The 16,399-nt window shown below is 27.1% G+C and overlaps 2 protein-coding genes and 1 long non-coding RNA gene across 4 annotated transcripts in view; 2 read left to right on the plus strand and 1 right to left on the minus strand.

Annotated features, from left to right (window-relative positions):
• Nucleotides 1–16,399, plus strand: part of LOC100198598 (ubiquitin-conjugating enzyme E2 N) — an 88,261-nt gene that overhangs the window by 69,156 nt on the left and 2,706 nt on the right. The window contains exon 2 of one of the 2 annotated variants that reach the window (XM_065817468.1): nt 11,947–12,003. In XM_065817468.1, coding sequence (XP_065673540.1) covers nt 11,971–12,003 — 33 coding nt within the window. In that variant the 5' untranslated portion in view covers nt 11,947–11,970. Of the gene's footprint in view, nt 1–11,849; nt 12,004–16,399 lie in introns of those variants that run through there. The other variant, XM_065817467.1, reaches the window with a different exon arrangement.
• On the plus strand, nt 3,251–4,921 carry LOC136090972 (tigger transposable element-derived protein 4-like). The gene has a single exon (XM_065817954.1). It carries the CDS (start codon nt 3,251–3,253, stop codon nt 4,919–4,921), a length of 1,671 nt encoding a protein of 556 aa, XP_065674026.1.
• Nucleotides 6,408–8,638, minus strand: LOC136090796 (uncharacterized). The gene is made up of 2 exons (XR_010643727.1): nt 8,405–8,638; nt 6,408–6,807 (listed from the first exon to the last, which is right to left on the minus strand). It is a non-coding gene; the product is annotated as an uncharacterized LOC136090796 (long non-coding RNA).

Here is a 16,399-nt window from a genome sequence, read left to right on the forward strand (position 1 = left end):
AGAACATAACTTTTAAAAACAAATGCCAGTCGGAAGAAGTTTAGTTCAATTGACTCCGGATGCTAAAACAGGTAGACGATCATGGCGTCATCGGAGTTCAGGGTAGCCATCAGTACCACCATATTTGGATACGGATTCCATTTGTCTTTTATTTGTTTGCCAATACAGAGCAGTACTGATGTTCGATATTGATGGGTCGAACTGGAACTTAGATTTATCTTTGAAACATCTCCTCCGCTGGCAAATATCATCAAAGGTACGATTAAATTCATTTTAGTATTACTAATGTTATTCCACACACTCACATTTTTTTAATTTTAATTCACCTACCTAACGCCATGAAGGCCACTACAAGGAGGCTATTTAATATACAAGATATCATCAATTATACGAATGAATTTATGTTACCATTACTAATGTTATTCCTCACACTCAAGGCAATAATACTTGGATTATTGGGAATATAACGTGGAACAAATATGCGTTCACCAGATTTAATTTCCCTTTTGTGTCACCTTTTAATTTCAGAGCAGGCTTAGCTAATTCCAGCCGTTCCCCCAACCGATTCATCTCAAAAACTGCTGGTTAACTCAAACTCAACAGTTTCTTTAAACATTACCGTATGGTCTCTTTTGGGAAAAGGCTTCATCATAGGTTCTTTCTGCCTTTTCTCAACAATTTTTGCATGGATTTTGTTAATTCCTGAATAAGATGCTTTCATGTCAGTTATCGTGTTTTGCATGCAAGTAATATCAGCATTAACGATTTTTTTTTCCTTCAATTTTTTGTATCGTTTTTGAGCGTCCATATCTCAGATAGATTTCTTATAAAATTTTATGGTAGCATCTAATGTTGACATAAATTTCTTGATTACTAGATTATACAAATGTCTTCGACTTTCATTGTTGTAATGATTGTTACGCAAAAATTTTCCTCTGGATAATAATTTCTAACAATCGTTCAGAATAACGATTAGCGATTATGGAACAAGTAATTGCCATTGAAGAAATACACGAAAAATGATTGTTAAAGTATTCCCTAAGAGACTGATTCCGCTCAGGAAATTATCACTTAAAAGCCGTAGCGCTAAACTCAATGTTGGTTGAAATAACGACACGAGAAGACTACACACAATTAATATAATAATTAGTTGTAACATTTTAATATATACATATATATATATATATATATATATATATATATATATATATATATATATATATATATATATATATATATATATATATATATATATATAGAAATAAATGTCAAACAAATATTTATTAATATAAAGCAATTCTCTTTCTTATAATAAATAAGAAGACGTAACATTACAATTGTATTTCATTAACTTAAACTCATCATGTGCTTCTATGATTATTTTGCCAATGTTATTTCTTCCACTTATTGGAGGGATTTTTACTTTCACGTAATGCTTCAGGACATTATCAAATGTAAAAGATAATGCTTGCAAACCTTAAAGATTTAACCTTTAATGCATCATTAAAGGTTAAATCTTTAAGGTTTGCAAGCAGGCAAATAACTGCTCGCTTCTGTGTTGGTAGTTTATGTCCCTTGATTTCCTTGTCATTAGTACCAAGAGTGGTCCCTAATATTATTTTATACAAATCAATCATTATGTCTAGTTTCCATTGTGGTACATTTATATTATATATTAACCATTAATAATCTGTAAAATAATCAAAGTTAGTTAAATGACAACACTAAACAAAGATAAAATAAACATTCATAAAATTTTATAATAAAAAATGTATATTTTTCACAGTATCAAATTTCATATTGCAAATTTCTCTAACTCATATGTGATCAGGTTGCAAAAGTAAAAATGTAATAGTTATTATTGTAAGGCAAAAACCCGCAATTAAAAATTTTGGGGGCGGCTTGAACATACTAATATATATATATATATATATATATATATATATATATATATATATATATATATATATATATATATATATATATATATATATATATATATATATATATATATATATATATTAGGGTGTTAGCTAGCCCAATGGTGCCGCGTATAACGCGGAATTCGAAATGGGCTTAAAATTCCCCAAAAGACAATGACCTTTTTTTTTTTTAAGAGTGTTTTTTTGAGTTTTTTAGGACTTTTTTTAGAAAATTCCCAACATTTTCTAGAACAACAACAATAAAAATTCCCAATACGGCAAAAACGCGGTATAAAATTTATTTCTGGCTAACGCCCTGTATATATATATATATATACACACACACATATATATATATATATATATATATATATATATATATATATATATATATATACATATATATATATATATATATATATATATATATATATATATATATATATATATATATATATATATATATATATATATATGTATACATACATGTATATAGATATATATACATACATGTATATAGATATATATACATACATACATACATACATATATATATATAGGGGAGATGGTGGCGCATTGATCGCCGGGGCAGTATGATCTTTTAGCTTTTACTAGTTCATTTTTGCCTTACGAGAAGTGAGGTTGCAATTTAATTAACCATTATGCTTCCCTAATTGATTATTCGTAATATTTTTTCATAAGGTTATCAGCATCAAAAAAAAATAAAGAAAATATTGTTTTTCGTCATAAAAAGTGATTTTTTTAAATCGTACTATAATTCAAATATATTTTTATTTAGATGTCTGTATGGGTTAACAACAATTTTATTTTAAATTTGTAAGTGTTAGGTGTATAATATAATATATAATTTTTATTTGGCTACAATTTATACAGTAGATATTGCTATCAATATGTTACCTATTGGGGTACATTGATCTTTGACTATGCGGGGCCCATTGATCGGAGGATCAAAGTGCCCCATAGAAGACGAAGTGCCCCATGTTTTTGTTTATAAGCAATACAGTTAAACGAATGGAATTGTATTTATAATTTAAAAAAAAACTATATATAAACAAACAATAGCTTTTAGCATTTCATTTTTTAAATCTACTTATGTTATAAGCTAGTAATAATAATACTATTATTTTATAATATCAAAAGAATAATATTTAACATAATAATTAAAAAATATTTAACATAATATTATTATGTTAAATATTAGCATTTATTAAAAACATATGTTTTTATTGATATATTTTTTTACAGATCTTAAAATGGTTTGAAATAGAATTAAAAAAACAAATAAAGTTGCTATACCAAGTGAAACAATGAAAGTAGCTGTTAATAAAGTTTTAGAAGGAACACAACTGAATGTTGTAGCACGTCAGTTTAACATAGATAGAATGACTTTAAAAAGATATTGTCGTAAAAAGAGGCTTAATCCAAATGAAGCTTTCAAGCCTAACTACAACAATAGACAAGTTTTTACAGCAGAAGATGAAAAAAGTTTATCAAGTTATTTACTAATTGCATCAAAAATGAACTATGGCCTTTCAACTAGGTCAACGCGATTATTGGCATATGAATTTGCTTTAAAAAACAATAAGATATGCCCATCATCATGGATCAAAAATAAAATTGCAGGCATTGATTGGTTGCAAGGTTTTATGAAAAGACAACCAGAGTTGTCTCTACGAACACCTGAAGCAACGAGCTTCGCTCGATCAACAGCTTTTAACAAACACACTGTAAGAGAGTTTTTTCAAAATCTTAAAACGGTAAGAAATCGATATAAATATAATCCTAACTGTATATATAATGTTGATGAAACTGGTTTAACAACCGTTCAAAAGCCGGTAAAGGTTTTAGCTGGTAGAGGAAGCAAACTTGAAGTTTGCTTCCTCTACCAGCGGAAGTTGGAAGAATCACTTCCTCTACAAGAGGAAGTTGGAAGAATCACATCTGCAGAACGAGGAACATTGGTAACTGCATGTTGTGCCTCTAATGCTATTGGAAATTCCATTCCTCCATTACTTATTTTTCCTAGGGTAAAGTTTCATGATTACATGATTAAGGAAGGACCTCCTGGATGTGTGGGATTTGCAAATCCTTCTGGTTGGATGAACTCAGAAATTTTCATAGAATGGATTAAACATTTTGTGAAATATTCAAACTGTTCTCAGGAATCTCCAGTTTTGTTACTTCTCGACAGTCATGAAAGTCATATTTCTGTTAAAGGCTTGGAGCTTGCAATTCAACACGGAATTACAATGATAAGTTTTCCTCCCCATTGCATCCATAAATTGCAGCCATTAGATAGAACTGTTTTTGGACCATTGAAAAGGTTTTACAATTCTGCATGTGATAATTGGATGGTTTCAAACCCAAGACCAATGACCATTTATGATATTGTTTCAATAGTTCGAAAACCGTATACAAAAGCTTTCTCACCATCTAATATACAGACAGGATTTAGAGTAGCTGGCATTGAGCCATTCAATTCTGAAATTTTCAAAGATGACGAATATTTACCATCATCAGTTACAGATAGAGCTGCTCCAGATACAGTTACTATCACTCCTGTCAACAACATGGAATCTGAAATGATACCAGCGCATGTTAATCACATAGAGTCTGAAATAACTATAGTAAATATTGAAACAAGTATTTTAAACAAAGTGTCAACAAGTGTTGCTTCTATAATCTCACCTGAGGTTTTAAAACCTTACCCAAAAGCATCTGCCAGAAAAAAAAAAGTTAAAAGTAGGCAGTTAAAAACAAGGATCTTGACTGATACTCCTGTCAGAAATGAAATTCGTTTGTCAAAAGAAAAGAAAATTTTGAAGCAACCAAAAATCAACAAAAAGTCTCCACAAAAGATAAGAAAGAAACTAAGAATTACTTGCTTAGGAATAAAAAACAATGTAAACCAAAAGCTGCTTCACAACTTGACTTTCACAAATGATGAAATATTCTTAATCAAAATATTGTACTTTTAACAAGTTTTGTAAACTTAAAAGTTGTATTCTTATTTCAGTCTTTATATTTCAGTTCTTATAAATTTCAAGTTGTTGTAAAGTTTTAAACGTATATAAAGCGGGTAGCTTATAGCTGCTGTGATTTATACATTTTTTAATTAAAAATTAGACTAGTGGGTTTAACTGCTATATTTAAAAAATAATTAAAAAATTTAGATGTATTATATGTTATACAATATTAGCCTTTGACTAAATTATTTACAAGATTTAGTTATAGAAGTGTTAAACGTTTAGATAATATTACGCATATAAGATCAATGTGCCCCAAGTCGGAGATCATAGTACCCCATAGTTTGGGGTACATTGATCTTTTGAGAGGGTTGTTTAAAAGTTAAAATTATTCATGTTTATCATTTTTTTAAATCAAAATATTTATATATTCCACAAGCCAGATAGTTCTACATGTGTTTCGTAGTTAATAAGTTTTTACATCTCTTTCAGGTTCTGCGCAATTTTCAAAACACTGCTACGGCGATCAATGCGCCCCCATCTCCCCTATATATATATATATATATATATATATATATATATATATATATATATATATATATATATATATATATATATATATATATATATACATACATGTATATAGATATATATATACATACAAACATACATAAAAAAAAAGGAAAAAAAAGAAAAACATAAAAGCAACTTATCCAATAAAAACGCAAATAAAACTTGTGCTAAAAGTTGTAGCATGATTAACGCAATAAATTTGTTAAAGTTGAATGGTTTTTTTGATTAGAACTTTTGAGCAGTCAAAAGGTTAAAAGAGTTAAACCTATATTTGATATAATTGTTTTTTAAAAATTAAAAAAAACAAGCAAAATGCAAACACTAGAATTATAGATTTATATTAAAAATTATCGTTATTTCCCAAATTTATTTCCACACCTCTCTTATTGAGCAGAAAACAAGAAAAAAAAGAAAAAAAAACATTTTAAAGTATAGTTCCTTGCAAGATTAGCAAGGCCTACTCTAATAAAAAATTGTCTGATTGATACTGTCTGATTATTTTACCTCAGGCTTTTATGTCTATTATTCAAAGAAATTAAAAACTATTGTATATAATATTCTATTTGTTCTAAAATAATTATGTGATATCGTGTATCACATTGGCCGGTTCAAGGATTTTTTTTGGCATATGCAAGATCCAGGTTTAGCGCCCCCTACATAGAAAAAATGTGTTTTTATTATAAACTTATCATATAATGTGTTTTGGTAAATTGCGCATCACGGCGTTAATTTTTGTTCAAAAATCTCCCTATCGCCAGTTTGCGCGTGTTTTCACACTTACAGTCATAGTAAGTGAAAACCGTGTAAAAATAACGGTAAAATTTTAATAGACCAATCAGAATTAAAATATTTTGCGAGTGGTTTCTATCGGTACAGATATATTGCGCTAAACTTGAAATTTATTTATAAGCAAACAAAGCGTATGTTTATGTACCTCATCCTACCATTTTTTAAATTATATCTTGAGATTATACTTTCACATTAATAACACAATATCGAATTGATATTTGCAGAAAAAATATTACAAAAATTGGACACTCCAATTATAATTATACTTCTGAATGAAAATTAATTATTAAAAAACTAAAAATCTATATGTAAAATAATTTTTTAAACTTAAAATTTTGTAAAACACCAAAATTAAACAATCTCCAAAAATAATTTAAAGAAATTATGAAATATAAGTTATGTAATTAGTAAATAAAATAAAGGGAAAATTCTTCTTAAAAAATGCTGCTATAAAAAGTTTTTAAATTGGTTTGTAGTTGAAGGTTCTTTTGATTTCGTTGCAGGAAAGTAAGTCGTCAAGTACAGCCTGCCAATACCTAAAAAACAAAATTATAAAATTACTATTGTCCTATCAATTTATCATACATATTCTATTTTCATTCAATTTGTAAATTCTATTTCATAAATCTACCCACACTGTGATTTGCATAGCTTTTTGAACAGCCTAGCCTTAGATATGTTGTGGTTTAAATAGCTAACCTTAATTAAGTCTTAAACCAATAGAGTAATTTATTCTTGAACCAATATAATAACTTAAACTTAAACCAATAGAACTACTCTATACATCTACACTTTAATTTATTAAAAAAAAAAAAAAAGCATAACATTAAGAAAGGTATCATATTGATATTTTTATAACAGGTAATATTTATAAAAACTAATAGAAATAAATTATTTTCATATTTTGAATATCTTATCTTTTTTATGAAGGTTATATGAAAATATCTTGAAATGATATGAATAAAATCCAAGTCTAAAAAAATATATTAGTTAATTTGAACAAATATAATTTGTTCAAATTAATTAAATTGAGATATAATTAAAATGCAAAAGGATTTTCAGAAATTAAATGAAACCAAAAAAATTGTTGCTTTTAAATTCTTTTTGATGTTTGCCAGCACAAATTTTTAATAAAAAGCCATAAAACTGAGCAGCCTTGCAAGTCATTACATCTGTGATACGTATTTTGAAATTCACAATCTTTTTGTGACATACAAATCCGGAGTCCTTTTGAGACTCTGTATCTCTGCTTGGATCATGGCTTTACTTAGATAACCTTAACACAAACATTAAGTTCTTTAATAATCTGATAACTTGTATCAGATTACTATAACTTCATAATAAGTATATTCGATACCTTGTATCAGATGTTTATCAACTTTGAAAAATAAACTACAAATTGTTTTTGTTTTTGAACATGCAACATAAAAATGGATATTAATAATTGTAAATGATTGGTGTATATCTTAAAAAACACAGTTTTTTAAGATATACACCAACATTTGTATGAAAAATTATTAATATAAAACATTTAAATCTATAAAAATAGAAAATTTGTGAACACTGCAGTTAATGTAACATATTCAAATAGTCGTTTGAATATGTTACATTTAAAAATAGCTGTTTATACATTTTATTCACAGTAGTACCAGTCTTTACATTTCTGGAGGGTTTTCAATAATAAAACTGTTGTAATCAATAATAAACTTGTTTATCAACTTAATAAGAACTTAATAATAAGTTAATAATATGTAACCAAGTAAAAAATTTATCCTTCATAAAAATATTTAATAAAGTTACAATTTGTTTACAAAGTATACAAAAATGCGGAATGAAATCCAGACAATTTTGAAATTTAATGAACATAACTTTGAAATTCATGAATACGAAATAAAACAGAAAACAAAACAAAAATATAAAAGTAAAAATAATAACTAATATAAACAATTATGAAGATCGAATGATAAAAATATAAAACTAGGAACTTCAAAAACTTTCAAGCATTTTTTTTTTCTCACAGAGCTTTCTTACTGAGGTAATAATAAAATAGACTTTGCAAATAAAATAAAAGGTAATATTTAGTGTGTTTAAATATCCTTATAACACAATAATGTTGCATAAACATAAACTTACTTCATAAAATGATCTGAATGCATTTCTCGGTTAAACACAGATAACACTGATGTGTAGCCAGTCACATGTTGCAAGTAAAGATATTTGTAAACATTTTTTCATACTGTTTTAATATATATTTATACCTACTAATAAATATTATTTTTATGAAATATGTTTTATCAAATATAAAATTAAAAAAAAAAGAAATTTAAATGTCAAGTGACAAATAAATAAAAAACTGTATAACATTTACATTTTAACATTCAAGATAAAGTCTTAAAAATATTTTGTTTGTTTTTTAATCAAATAATAAAAAAATATTTTTTAAAAATGGGTGCCAGTTTTCTGAAAATCAGTCAAAAAGTCACATAGAAACATCAAAGATAAACTCATACTTATCTTTTACTTCATTTATGAAAAAATTCCGCAAATAATCCTTAGTGTGTTAGGTCCATATTTAGTTAGAGATTTTAAAGTTAATTCATTATTTTAGGTTTTAAGACTTTTTGAATATCAAAAATGTCAATTTTTACAAGAAAAAATAAGATATCTCAAGATACATTTATTAACTTTCAAAATCTCTAGCTAAAAAGAAAGATATTAATGCAAGTATCAATTTCAAATATAAAACTGTGTGCATAGAAGAGGTAACATAGTGGTTTATCGAGCATCTTTTTGTAGACTTATATATTATGATTAAAATAAAACGAAGAATGTGTAAAAATACATATATTCTTCTACATACAAAAAATATAACTCCTATTTCAATATATTAACACATTAAAACATTCAACTTTTGACCAATTAAGCCATGATCCTTGGTTACTTAACTACATGTTTTAGTGTAGACTGAACCAAACATAAAAATATTCCAGTCTACACAACATTTAGTTTTAATAGTCGCGCGAACAATTCGCGCTGAAAGATTTTTGGCCAAAAATTAACGCCGTGCATATTTATTATAACCCTTAAAATACAATAAAAACAAAATATCTTATTAAATATTAATCGCATTAATCGGTTGATAATCATTGTCAAATGGTACGAATTGTTTTCGGTTAGATAAATGACTTTTAAACCATTTTAAAAAAATTTTATTTTTTATTCCGTAGTATTAGAGTTTATAAATCAAAATATGGTGATTGAACTTGGTCTTAGGGATTTTTTCAGACAATGTTGGTCCTATATTTTCCATCTGTTCGAATCTTTCTGGACAAAAAATTAGTTGCAGTGTCTAAAACTACAAAAAAGAAATTTACTTTTAAAGACTCTTTTCCCAACTTAACAGGTTCATCAATTAACTTCTTTAGAGAACTTTGGATCAATGATCAGTTTTCGTTCCGTTCTATTTCATCTGTGATAACACTATACAGTCCATTATTCTACCTCATGTTTTCCAAAAAAGTCTCGACACTTTCAATTAGTTTCGAAGCGCTCAGCAGGTTAACAGTTTTTATCTGAAGTGTTTTGTTTAAAATTTAAACTTGAATAAGACATCATGCCAAGTGACCGATCAGCAAAGGAATTTGAAATCTGTAGTTTTTTTGACCATTTCCATAGCGGTATATTTTTCAAAAGCATCAATTTTGAAATCTTACATGGATTCATAGAAGGCGTCATAAACCACAACAGCATTGTATCGCAAAAGTTTAAAGGCGTCCATCCTGCTTTCGAAACGGATCTCACAAGAGAGGTTTTACAGTCAGATTATTTACATAATTTGTTAATATATTGTTAATATCTATTGATTGATCCAGAAACAATTTTCAGAACATTGATGAAAAAGTTAACTGCTACAGTGCAGAGAAGTGCTGCATTATTGACAACAAGGTTTAGTGAATGGCTTCCACATTGACTAAACCTTTCACTAAACCTTGACCTAAACCTAAACTACAAGGAACAAATAATGCTCGTGGGATTTTGTCAAGGATTATTTTTTGTACGTCTATATTTTTTCCTTTCATGTTTGATCCATTATCATAAACTTGGCCACGCATATTTTGTTTTCTTTTTTTGAAATGTTGTCTAACAAGCAAGTTATCAACCCCTGCCCAGATGTATCTAAGACCTAAAAAATCCAAGAAAATGTTCCCTCGCATTTACTTTGGAACTGCATAAATAAACAGAACAGCAAGTATCATTTGTTCTTTATAACTTACGTTGACAGTGCAGTCAAGAACTATAGAATAACACAAAGCTTACTGCAGTTCACACAAGTTAAACTCAGTAACTTTACAGGAACAAAGACCAATAAACTTATTTTAAAATTTTTTGCCTTATAGTGTATATGAGTTTTTTTGCAGTTACCCGATGAAGATGTTTAAAAGAACAGTGTCAAATTTTGAAATTCCTTCAACAAGGCGTTTCAAAATTTGACACTTCATGGTCATAACTTTTGTAATTTACAATATTTTTTGAAGAAAAATATTGTAAATTACAAAAGTTATGGTTAAGTTTTTTATAACATATTTAGTTTCTAAATATGTTATAAAAATAGAACACAATGTTTATTAAGGCATAAATAACGCTAATTTATTAGCTCTTTAAATTATCATTATTTTGTTGTTAATAACTTGATAGTATTAAATGTACTCTTATATCAAATCTTACTTGCAATTAATACTGATTGTTGTTTGGACCGATTTATTGTCTTTGCTTGTTTTTTGTGTTCTCTCTCCATATCTGATTTGCGTTTTCTATAAAAAAAAAACCGATTTCATTGAAGTGCAGAGCAAATACATACAAAACCAATAGTCTGGAAAATAAACTATGGCGCCCCTAAATATAAGTTTACGATTACAATAAACATTTAACATATAAAAAAAAAACGATTTAAATAAAAAATTAACTCAAAAACTTATTTTTTTCAACAATTAACTCACTACTACGCTTTGATTTCATTATTTTTAGTTAAGTGCTGAGCAAAAATGTACAAAATTAACAGTGTAACACTAAAATTTGTAACACTAAAATTTATATAAAATTTGGCGCCCCTAATAGTACTTGTTACTTGTACAAGTTATGGACGCCAAAAATTATATTCAAGTTTATTTTTTTTAAATCAAAATTATGATTTAAAAAAGAAAAAAAAAACGTTGGCAACACCAGCGTGGCGCCCCAGCCATGCTGGCGCCCTATGCGGCGGCATAAGTCGCGTGGCCCTTGCGCCGGCCCTGTGTTCACGTAAATATTTTACAAAAATACTTTTAAAAATAATATTAAATAATAAAAGTTTGACCAATGATGTATTTTTTTAAAGCAGAAACTGGATGAAAGGGTATTAGCTATAAAAGGATTTTAATTGTACTTTATGTTTTATATTTATTGGTAAAACATCAATAGGTATTTCAATCTTAAAAGCATACTGCCTAAAATTATTTCAAGTTATAAACTCCAGCATCCCCATTATTCTTGTACTTGGTTTATATAAGATCAAAGTATCCCCAAAATTATATTTATTTTTTCTAAATTTAAGTTAAACTTCTTACTCCCCTTCCGCCCCTCTAAAATCGCAAAGTGGTTACGCGCAACAAGAATTTTGCTGCTGGCAGTTTTAAACCCATATTTTGTTTGGAATCTTCACTATGGCCTCAGGTCTACCAAGACGAATCACTAAAGTACTTTCCTTTTTTTTTTATATTTTTATTTTTCTCTCTATTATTTAGTTAAATTCTTAAAATTAGATGCAAGCAATATTTGTTAGTTTTCGAATGAAAACTGTTTTAATAAGCAAATAAAACAGAGTTATAGTTTAATTTAGAGTTTTTTTAAGTTTGAAAAAATTAAGTAATCTTGTTTCCATTGTTGCATTATCAAGGTATACGATATGCAATCATTTGAATAAGAATTAGATACCTGAGAACAACATAAATTATATACACGTTCGAGTAAATGTTCATTATGTAGAGTATGTCAATATATAAAGTTGTTTTCTCTAATCTCAAGTTGCCCATATATTTGTAGTTTTATACATATTGCTTAATTTTATATATATATATATATATATATATATATATATATATATATATATATATATATATATATATATATATATATATGTATATATATATATATATATATATATATATATATATATATATATATTTTAATTTATATAATTAATTTTATACTATGTATGTATGTATGTATGTATGTATGTATGTATGTATGTATGTATGTATGTATGTATGTATGTATGTATGTATGTATGTATGTATGTATGTATGTATGTATGTATCTGTGTGTGTTTTTGTGTGTGTTTCTGTTTTAGAAAAGCTTTTATTGTACTTGAATTCCCAGCAAATTCTGGGAGTAAATAAATGCAAGTGAAATAAAAGTTTATTTAAAATAGATTTGGTGGGCTAGATGATGTGTCTTGGGTTTTTTTTAGTAACTATTAGTGTTTTCACAACCTTTTTTTTTTTTTGATAAACAAGATCATAAAAAAATTAAAAATTGTTTTTATAAATGATTAAGTTTTGATATTTTTGATAGTCACACTGTTTTAATAGTCATATTGTTTTGTTTTTTCTTTACTCTTTTATTTTTTATGTATTGTTTTGTTTTTCTTTGCTCATTGTTTTAATAGTATTTTGCAGTCATGCTTTGTATTGTGTTTTTTTTCTCTGTACTTTTTTTGCATTTTCTGTACTGTTTTGTTTTCTCTTTCCTTGTTTGGATCATTTCTGTTTTTTATCTTTCTTTGCTTTATTTTTATATTTAAACCTCCAAAATTTTTTTAGTTTCACATTTAGTTTGTTTTTTTAAACTACTTTCCATTTTGTTTTGCTTTTTATTCAGAGATTCAATGAGTTTGCAAATATTTTTTTTGTGGGAACAATGAAAAAAATATTTGCAAACTCATATACAGCCTGCATTTTATCACATTTCCTTATTTAAGTATAGCATTTTCTTAAAAATTATTAAAATTAAACAGAACGCTTTACAAATTTTTTAATTTTTTTTTAATAAAAAGTTTAGACAAGGTCCAAAAAGACATTATAAATATAGTTAGACCTGCTCTATCTGCCGAACTTAGGTCACTCTTCTATTGTTGTAAGGTTGCATCTCTTTCTCTTTCCCTAAATACTATCATGGTCATTGAACAAGCTATTATCTTTAGCTCATCTATCTTCACTTCATTCAGCAAAATTGCATCTTTTTAATGTATCTGTCCCTCCATGCTCTAAAAACTTTTAACCATCTAGTTTTTTTCTCCACATTTTAATGCTTGGAACTCTCTCCCATCTTCATGTTTCCCTGACTCATATAACCTTCAATTTTTCAAGTCTTCTGTGAACAGAAAAACAAACAAGGAAACAAACAAAATACAATTTTATTACGATATTTTTTATCATACGTCCTTAATTACAAAGTTCATTTATTTTTTATGTTCTTTGTGAATAAAAATGTTATAGAATATGAAAAAGTTTCTAAATTGCACTAAATTAACTTTTAGCAAAAGAGCGATAAAATGAAGGCTATAAATTAATTAATTATGAAATTATAAATTTTTAAATAAACAATACTTTCAGAATTTTTTTATTTATGTAACTCAAAATTTAACAAATTTTTATGGCTGTTTACAATAAACAAGTTTTATTCAAATTAATAAATGTATTTATTTTAATTTTATAAAAAGAAATATATAACTCTCCAAGTTTTCTTACTTCTACCTCTGGCTTTTTCCTGAAGCTGTTACCTCTCTACATATCAACAGACCGCTTTAATCTTCTCTGAAAAACATTTGGTACATTGCTTTTTCTGATCTCTGTCTAAGATTATGGCTCCTTTTTTTGTTAGAGTCATACCACACATCCATCTGATCATTATCTTCTCTTTTGACAAATACTACACCATATAAATACTAAAATTTATACAAATATATAAAGATACTGTACGCCATCATCTAAATAATAGCAAACATATATGTTTATATCAATATATATCCATATTGAGTATGCATAAATGTGTATTTATCTAACCTCCTGGATATGAGCAAGTATGGAAGCTTTTTCCAAAAAAATAACTTTTTTTTCTTAAATAAATGGATAAAAACTATTGTTTTTAAGCTGAAAATAAAAAAAGTCATTATTTTCAAGTTTTAAAAAAATAGTTTTTTTAAACATGCTTTTTTTGTAAAGTTATTACTGTTTTTGAAGTTTTTATATAATTTCGCTTCTTTTGAGTACCAGGTTGACATACTTTAGAAGAACTTTTATTTTCAAAATTTTAGGGACCAGTCAAATTTTTAAAGGTCTTGAGCTACCCCTAAAATAATTTTTTGTTCAAAAAAATTTTAAACCTAGTGTTTTAGTATTATATAGAACAAAGTAAAGGGGTATGAACAGGTTTTTTTCAAAAATGTTGTTTTAAGAACCACCCTAGTGCATTAGCTATAATAAACAGTTATCATTTTTTTCATCTTTTTTACTGTTGCAAGAAGTTATTGTAAAAGTGTCCTATCTGATGCTATGTTCTGTTATTATCAGTTTACTAAATCTTGAATCTTATTTCACAGGTAAAGATTTTCCAAAAGAGATATTTGGAAATTTTTTACCAATATCATTAACTAAAGTAAGTCTAACATTCCATATCTAATACATGGGTCTGATCTTATTACTTTTCCCCAGTATAAGGTAGAGTTATTTGCAAAGAACTTTTTCTCTAATTTGACTCTTGAATCTTATGGTCATACTCTTCCTGCCATTCAAGTTAACTAAGTTAATTCATTGGTAGACATCCAAATCATTTCAGCTTCTCATAATGAAGTCAATTTTCAATTTTATCTTCTACAATATGTGGTTCAGACAACATTTCCATCATAGTCTTACAAAAGTGTTTTCCAGAATTCTCTTCATTCCTTGCTAAACTATTTTTAAGTAGTAAATAAGTGGTTCCAATATTTTAAAACTTTAGAAAATACTCTGATCTCTCTAACTATCCTGTGATTAGTATTCTCTCTAGTATTAGTTTCTTCATATAAAAATTTTAAGATAGTTAAATCATTTTTTCTAACCGCAGTATTAAAGATATTCTCAAAGGCCTACACTCTTCTTCATTTCCAGTAAATTTAGGAGTACAGCAAGATTCTATCTTTGTTCATGTATTGTTTCTTATTTACAATAACAATCCTCCTGGCAATATTACATCTAAAGTGGCTCTATTTGGTGACAACTGAACTTTATATTCTTGTCTTGACCTTTTGACTGTTTAGAACAAGCAATCAAAAGTCTTTACTCTTCCAACAAAACTTAGTTATTTACTGGCAACAACTATTGCAATATTGTTGACATTCCTATATTGATGAATAACAACTCTCTTACTCTCAGACAAGATCCAAAAGTGAATGTAGTTGAAACTACTTTATCTGCCAAGTTTGAGCCGCTCTTACATCGTTTTTTAAAATACTTACATGGTAGCTGCTCAAACAAGCTATCATCTCTAGTTCAATGAACCAAAACTCATTCTTGGTTGGCTTGTCATTCAACAAAGCTGCATCCTTTTACTGTATCTGTCCAGGTAAATGGATGTAACTAACACAAACACACACAAAAAGGCTTTTTTAGAAACAAATTGTTTCTTTCTTATTTTTTAGAAAACAATGTAATTGTTTTTTACAGTATAAGCTGACATGACGATTGTTTGCTTGATTAATAAAATATTCAATACCATATCATTATGCAACATTAAAATCAGGGATGCGGATTCAAAAAGCACTCTGAATTTGAAAGTTTAAAAAATAATTATTTCATCCCGGTTTTTCGTATCCAGGAATTTCAAACACGTAAAGAGGTTTATGAACAAATTTTTAAGGAAAAAAAATTTTTTTTAGGAAAAACTTTTAGGTTAGAGGATCAACCAATTTTAAATCTTGAGTTCTTTTTCTTTAGTTCTTCTTGAGTTCTTATTTATAATGGCAGCAAGGACTTCAGGGTTTCTATTTGTTATTGTTTTTGTTATTGTTTTTCAGCCCCTTCCTGGGCTAAAAAATTTTTTTTTAGGTTCTAAGTC

The sequence above is a fragment of the Hydra vulgaris genome, chromosome 14, assembly GCF_038396675.1.
Source record: "Hydra vulgaris chromosome 14, alternate assembly HydraT2T_AEP".
In the NCBI taxonomy this organism is placed as follows: domain Eukaryota; kingdom Metazoa; phylum Cnidaria; class Hydrozoa; order Anthoathecata; family Hydridae; genus Hydra; species Hydra vulgaris.